Below are 7868 nucleotides of genomic sequence, written 5' to 3'. Positions count from 1 at the left end.
ACTGTCAGCCTCAGTTCTTCAGAAGGTTTCAGCCATGCCAATAGTGTGGCCTAGAGCTTAAGAGAACCAGGTCCCACATGGCCAACAGGTGGTCAAATCCCTGCCCCAGTGGTTTGAAAAACATGCTGGGTGCCTGTATGTGTGTGACCCAAATCCTGACAGGATGGAGAAATGGAGAATCAGCATCCCCAGTTCATAAATAAAATATTTTGGGGCCAGCAGGTGACGTGGTAGTTAAGGCTCTGGACTGCCCCATGGCCAGCCACAGTTCTAGTCTCAAACCTGGCAGCTTGCTTTCTCACTTTCCCTCTTCCTCTCTGGTGAGCACACATACCCTATAGCAAATTCAAAATAATAAAAAGTCAGAAAATCTAAAAAAGATAAAAGATTTCAATCTCAAAATATTACTAGGAATAAACTTTAATAGAAAATGCACAAGGCCTAGGTGAAACTACCATGAAGGACGGAGAAGAAAATGAACATGGAGAGCTATACCAAATTCTTGAACAGGAACAGTCCATGTAAAGCCATAACTTCTAAATTAAAAATGTAATGATGGGGGACCAGCAGTTAGCGTAATGGCTATGTTGCTGGACCTCCCATATAGTCGACTGCGGTTTGCATCCTGGACCCGGTGGCTTAATACTCACACCAGGCACATGTGCGTGCATGCCCAAGATCCCGAGAGGAGAATGGAGGAGAAGGGATTGCGGCGTGGCCATCCCCCCCCCGGGGAGTGATTTCTCGTTTTCTATCTCTCTGTCCCTCTCTATCTGTCTGGCGAGCGCACGTGCACTATAGCAAAAACCTCTTAAAAATATATGTAATGATGGGACCAGCAGATGGTGTAATAATTCTGTTGCTGGACTCCCACAAGGTGATAGTGGTTTGAATCCTGGACCTGGAGGCTTAAAACTCACACTGGGCACATGGACGTACATGCATGCCCAAAATCTCAAGAGGAGAAAGGAGGAAAAGGGATTGAGGTGTGACCATCCCCGTCCAGGTGATTTCTCGCTTTCTATCTCTGTCTGTCTCTGGTGAATACACACGTCCTATAGCAAAATCTTAAAAAGAAGTAATGTCATCTGGAAAAAACACACCGAGTGTTTTCAAAGTGTTCAATTTACATAGGGAAAAATGTATAGTTGGAAGATGCTTGCGAGAGAAGATAAATGGGTATTGACCTAGCAGAATAGTAAAAACTCATTATAAAGCTATAACAACTCAAACTATTGTTTTGATGCATATAATAAATAGGCCAATAAGGCAGAGTGAAAGATACAGAAATAGACTCTAGCATGACTGTGACAAGTTATTATGGTAAATGTGGCACCGACCATCAGAAAAAAATGGACTCTTGAATAAATAAGAGTTGGAATAATAGGGTAACCTGGGAAAGTAAAGTTGACGGTAGACCTCACACCATAAGCCAACGTCTATCTCAGAATGGATAAAGATCTAAAGGTGAAAAAGGAAAAAGAAACCATAAAAACACTAGGAAGAAACACGGCATGTGGGTGGGAGGCCTTTCTAACTTAGACCCCAAATCTAGGGGTCATGAAGGCTGCTCAATTTTAAAAGAAAATCACTCTTGGGACCAGTTAGCGTAATGGCTATGTTGCTGGACTCCCATGTAGTCGACCGCGGTTCGAGTCCTGGACCTGTTGGCTTAAACTCACGCCGGGCGTGTGCCCAAGATCCTGTGAAGAGAATGGAGGAGAAGAGATTGCAGTGTGGCCATCCCCTCGGGGGGTGATTTCTCACTTTCTGTCTCTCTGTCTCTCTGTCTAGTGCTGTCTCTTTCTAGTGAGCGCACGTGCCCTATAACAAAAACCTCTCTCTCTCAAAAAGTAAAGCAATAATCAAATCAGGAAAAATCCCAGCGTTTACTAACACATCGTAGTGGCAAGGTACAGGCATCAGTACCATGCTGGCGGGAGAGGACCAAACGTAACCCCCATGAAGCACAATGAGGCAGTATGTGTCAGGATTGGAAAGGCACATATCCTTGGCCCTAGCGACTGAATTGACCAAGTCACTATTCCTCTGTCCTGTGTCTTACTTCGTGGAGTCAACGTGAGAGGTGAATGAGATGAGGCACACACAGCACTTGGGGCACAGTGCCCGTGCATAGCAGGTGCTCAGTGTTGGCCAGTAATATCTTCGGCAGTGAGCTCTTACCGCAGGCTACATGATCACACTGTGCTTGGTGCTTTTTGTGTATTAGCTCATTGAATCTGACCAACCCTGTAAAGTAGGTGCCATTGATTATCACTAGTTCGCCTCAGAGGAGCCTGAGGCACAGAGAGGTTAAGCAGGGTGCAGTACGATCTGAGCAGGGGCAGATGGCGAGGCCTGCAACACACTGCCTATTCAGTGTAAAGGGTGAGGAGCAGCTCTTAGGATGTGTGCAGAATGCTGTAGGAATACTTACGGGTGAGCATGCAGCATGCACATCCAACACTACCAAGGGGCCGCGCTAGTTTGGAGGGAAGAGGTGGCTCTCAGTCAAGGCTCTGCCACTTTCAAGCTGCACCTTGGGTAGGGCTGTTTTGTTTTGTCTTAATCTGTTTTCAGTCTATCCCCTGAACTGCAAAGCTAGGGTATTACCTATTTTAAGGGCAGCTGTGGGGACTGAGAGAAACAGAGTTTGGCACTCACACCTGGTAAAAGTGGATAAAGTAGGCCCCATGGCGAAAGCATTCTATTACGGAACAGGGAACATCACACTCCAAGGCTAAAGATCCAGAAAGAGCTCGACGAATCCAGAAAGGGGTGGGGTGAGACAGGGTGGGGTGAGGTGGCTGATGGCCTTGAAGACCAGCTAAAAAACGTGGACTATTTGTTATAGTAAGAAGAAGCGAGTCATCATTTGCTGAGGATTTGCTCTGACATTATTTCCATCAAAACATGAATCCAGGGGCTGGCAGGTGTTACGATGAGGGCGCTGGACTCCCACATGGCTGGCTGCAGTTGGAGTCCTGGACCTGGCAGTTTTCTCTCTCTCTCTGTCCTTCTCTAGTCAAATTGAAATGAAGTTAAATAAAATAATTATTTTTAAATGAATCCATCAAAAGTACTCGACAGAGTTAATAAATTCAATTGTACACAAAATCAAACTGCGAGGAGCCATAGAAAGGTGTAAAGAGGAAGGTGGTTTGATCAGTTTGGTGTTCTAGAAAGATCCCTTGATGTGTTGGACTGATAGGAGGTGCTAGTGACCTCTCTTAAATTCTATACATTAAGAAAAAAAAAAAGGATAGGGGCCAGTAGGTGGCCTGGTGGCTAAGGGGCTGGATTCTCACATGGCCAACCATGGTTGGTGTCCGGTAGCTGGTGGCTTGCTTTTGCACTTTCTCTTACTTTCTCTTTCTCTTGGTCAAATAGAAAAATAACAATAAAAATAAGAAAAATAATTTTCTCTTTTATTCTGCAATTTATAGTCACTGTAGAAAATACTAAAAATACAAGAAAGTTAAAAAAACACATTCTTAGGGACCAGCACTTGGCATAATGGCTATGTGGCTGGACTCCCATGTAGTCCACCAGGATTCAAGCCCCGGACCCGGTGGCTTAAACTCACGCCAGGCGCGTGTGCGTGCGTGCGTGCCCAAGATCCCGAGAGGAGAATGGAGGAGAAGGGATTGCGGCGTGACGATTCCCCCTGGGGGGTGATTTCTCGCTTTCTGTCTTTGTCTTTCCCGCAAGCGCACGCACCCTATAGCAGAAACCTCTCAAAAAAAATAAAAATAAAAATAAAAAAGAAAAAATCCTTAATTACACCTTCCAGAAACAATTGGTCTTTTTTATTCCTCTAATGCGTAAAGAAAATGCAGTTATTAGGCTGACCGGCAAAACGACCGCTGGGAAAAGGACCGCTGTAGAGCGCCCTGGTCCTCTCGAATACATCGGAGGGGACGGAAGTTCCGCTAGGACACAGGGCGGAGCGGCCGCCCCAGGTGCCCCGATCCCAGCGGGCCGTTCGCGCAGACCTAGGGGGCGTGGCCGCGAGACGCCGCGCACGGAGGAGGAGGCGGAGCCAAAACGCGTTTAAACTTGGGCACCGCCGCTGCTCGTAGCCGGCGTCTCCAACATGGCGGCCCCCCAGGATGTCCACGTCCGGATCTGTAACCAAGAGATCGTCAAATTCGATCTGGAGGTGAAGGCGCTTATCCAGGTACTGGTTCCGGGCCTCGCGCGACGCGGCCCCGGCCAGGCTCCGCTGAGCCGGGAGCGGGGCGGGCTCGCTCTCCAGCTCCGCCGCTCGTCAGGTCTCCCAGGCTTCTGTCCCGCCCGGGACCCGCTCCCCGTCCGGGTTGGTCCCATGCCGGTGACCGCTGGCCTTCGCCCTCTCTCCAGGTGCGGCTGGCCTGCCCTCTCCGGCACCGCCGCTTCCCCGCCTCTGACCCGGTTTGCTCTTTGGACACCGGCTTGATTCCTCCCACCCGCATCCTCCGCTGTCGCCGCGCCCCTTACCCCTCCCTGCGCTCCTGTCACCTTGCTCGGCCTCGCCTTCCCCGCCGTCCGGTGGCGTCGCCGAGATCAGTAGCTCCGGCCCTGCTGCCCGCTCTGGTGGACCCCTTGGAACCCAAGGCCCTGGCACGGGAGGCACCCAGTGGAGGGAAAGCAGCCGCGCTGCAGTTGGGATGTAAACGAGGAAATCGAGCCAAGCGCCGAAGTCTGGGGCAGGACGCAGGCAGTGGCAAGCTGGCGGTGGGACGGAAAGTTGGCCGTGGTCTCGCCTCCGTGTAACAGGTGGAGCTGTTCAAGGGGAGACCGCAGTAGTGCAGTCAGCTCGTTGACACAGGCAAGAGTTGGGAATGTAGAAATGGCCCCTGAATTTCACAAAGGAAACCAAGAGTTAAAGGCTTGGCTTTAAAGAATCTTTTCATTTCCACCACAAGTCATTAAACATGAAGGAGAGACTCAGAATTTGTAGCAAGCTGTGGAGAAAAGCGCAAGGCTCCCAGGCCAGCCCGTGCAGAATAAACCAATTAGTAGTTTATCCTCGGGGCAAGGAAGGTGACTTAATGAGTAAGTCAGAGTGGGAAGAAACTTGGTCTAAACTTCTTGAATGTCACTTCTCCAACTTAACTAGCTACAAAACTTCAGGCCAGTTCTAGAAGAATAAATCTTGGATTCGTACACCTGAAATCACCTTATCCCGTATGTAAGCTGCGTAGCCCGCTTCTATCATATGCTCTAACATTTGGGCTCTTGTGGTCGCTAAGGAGAAAGACTAACCAGTAAGTTGTCCGTGGGCTCCAGCTGCTCTACTCAGTGCTTGAGACACACACTAGGTAGGTCACTGCTGAAGAGGCCGGGGACACAGAATGGAAGGAACTTTTTCAAGTCACCCAGCTAAGAAGTTTTGCGGGCAGGATTTGAATCCACATAGCTTGGCTCTAGGGCCTGCTGTAAAAACTGGCCCCAGTACTTGTGAAAAAGCATTCTAAGTCTTCCCTTTCACATGACTGTAAACGCTGTGATTTGTGACAGATGGTATGTAAAACCAGATTGAAGAAGTTCGTTCGTCTTGCAATAGGATGCCAGGAATTTAGGCGTCTTTATTTTCAAGTTGAAAAGTGTTTCTACAGTCCATTCTCACTGACATTCCAACTGTTCAGCTTTTCATCATGGTCAGGTGGTATGTTAAACTTTAGGGAATAATATATACTTAGGTCAGGAGAGAGTTTTGTTTCTCCCTATGCTCTGACATCCTCCTTCCAACATTAATCTAAAGACAAGAGAAAAATGTAAATGATGTTTTTGCTTGTTAGGTTTCAGAGAGAAGCCGAGATCAGGATGAATTAGTCAGTGGGCTGGTCTTAGTTACGGTCTAAGCAGCTCTCTCCCTGTACAGATGGTGTCATTTCATTGTCGCCTTGAGAAAGGTTTCATGTCTTCATGTCTCCTAGGATATCCGTGATTGTTCGGGACCCTTGAGCGCACTAACAGAACTGAACACTAAAGTGAAAGAGAAGTTTCAGCAGTTACGGCACAGAATACAGGTGAGTGGCTGTGGAACCGAGATGCCGAGAACGGGTGACAGACTGGGGACTAACATGTGCTTGAGGGCAGTCGAGGCTCTGTAGACATCAGCTGGAGCTTGGAGTCGTAAATGTTTAGACAGCGAGGACTCGTCTGTCCCCTGGTCCTCCACTGCAGTCCGTCAGCAGCGTCTCCTGGGTGTTTTCGTGCTGTCTTCCTTTCTGTTTCTGTAGTCACCAGTCGTATCATATGCGCATCTAACACGCCTGAGTTTAACTGTGGCGTATGTGGCACCAAAAGTCTCTAGAGTGAGAAGCAGCAGTTTTGAGTGGAACAGGTGTTTCCTTCCACTGCTGTGCACCCAGTTTGGGGCGATGGGTGGTGAGGATCCGCTCAGCCCTGGCTGAACCGTCTGTGGTCCTGGGGTTTAATGACCTGTTCTTTTCATAGTGGCTCCACTGTAGCTCGGAAGGAGATGGTCTGGCCCAAAGCTGGTGGAAAAACTGTCAGTGGAGCGCTCCGTTTCCTGTGTGTTGCCTTCCTAAGGGATTTTCAAGGGCAATTTTGAATATACGCAGTGATTTCATCATTTTATTTACTTTCAAAAGGGTGTTACTTTTTATTCCTAATTTGCAGAAGGTATGTGTGCTCGCCAGAGAGAGACAGAGAGGGAGAGGGAGAAAGCATTCCCACAGGTGTGGTCATGTTGCAGTCCTTTCTCCTCCACCCATCCCGTCGGGATTTGGGGCATGCATGCACATGTGCCTGGTGTGATTTTCAAGCCTCTTGGGCCACGTGGTATCCAGCTCCCCTAACCACTAGACCACAGGGCTGACTCTCATGTGTTCTGAATACACTTGTGCTTCACGAATGATGCGCCTGTGTTCTGAAAAATGCAGTGTTGGGCGGTTTGGGCGTTGCTGAACGCCGTGGTGCCCTTACAGACTTAGATGGTATAATCGACTGCGTACGTGGGTTCTGCAGTACAGTGCATGCAGTGAATTTCGTGTGCATAGGGGCCGTGATGAACAAAGCAACATGAAATCAATCAAGCATAAGAAATGATGCAGTGAAGAGACAAAATGGGGTTGGCAGGTGGCCTAGTGGCTAAGGCACTGGATTCCCACATGGCCAGCTGTGGTTTGAGTCCCGGACCTGACAGCTTGAAACTCATGCTGGGCATGTGTGTGTGTCCAAAATCTCAGGAGGAGAATGGAGAAGGGATTGTGGTAGGGCCATCTCGCCTTGGGGGCACTTTCTCACTTTTCACTGTCTCTCTCTCTGGCAAACACAGGCACCCTATGGCAAAAACTTGAAAAGAAAGAAAAAGACAGTGAACACAGCAAGCGCGAGGCTGCTGCCGGGGCACTCGGCAGACTGTTTTCCAGCTCGATTTTTTATTGGTGGGAGTGTATTCTGAACAATAAAAAGTTGGTAAATGCATAAACCAGTGACAGGGTCATTTCTTGTCCTTACCGGCATCTCGTGCTGTACATGTGCATGGCTGGCGGGGCGGTCAGTGTGCTCACCCCGACCCCACACAGACACGTGTGCTCTGCACTGTGTTAGCGTGGCCACATCCCCAGGCAGCGGGTTTTTTCCACTCCATTTTTTTTTGGGGGGGGGGGTTTGAGAGGGTTTTTGCTATAGGGCGCGTGCGCTCGCCAGACAGAGACAGAGAGACAGAAAACGAGAAATCACCCCCCAGGGGGCATGGTCACACCGCAATCCCTTCTTTTCCATTCTCCTCTCGGGATCTTGGGCACGCACGCACACGCTTCTAGCGTGAGTTTTAAGCCACCGGGTCCAGGACACGAACCATGGTCAACTACATGGGAGTCCAGCGACATAGCCATTACGCTAACTGCTAGTCC

At 49.1% G+C, this 7868-nt stretch overlaps 1 protein-coding gene across 2 annotated transcripts in view; it reads left to right on the top strand.

Annotated features, from left to right (window-relative positions):
- The first annotated feature begins 4029 nt into the window (after positions 1–4029).
- The window catches only part of BNIP1 (BCL2 interacting protein 1), a 14512-nt gene continuing 10673 nt past the window's right edge, over positions 4030–7868 (top strand). Inside the window, exons 1-2 of one of the 2 annotated variants that reach the window (XM_014591766.2) lie at positions 4030–4180; positions 5922–6014. In XM_014591766.2, coding sequence (XP_014447252.1) covers positions 4097–4180; positions 5922–6014 — 177 coding nt within the window. In that variant the 5' untranslated portion in view covers positions 4030–4096. The remainder of the gene's footprint in view (positions 4181–5921; positions 6015–7868) is intronic. The other variant, XM_006158902.3, reaches the window with a different exon arrangement.

The sequence above is a fragment of the Tupaia chinensis genome, unplaced genomic scaffold, assembly GCF_000334495.1.
Source record: "Tupaia chinensis unplaced genomic scaffold, TupChi_1.0 Scaffold000612_1, whole genome shotgun sequence".
Classification (NCBI taxonomy): Eukaryota; Metazoa; Chordata; class Mammalia; order Scandentia; family Tupaiidae; genus Tupaia; species Tupaia belangeri.
Note: the sequence above shows the minus strand (reverse complement) of the source record. Positions and strands in the feature narration are given on the sequence as shown.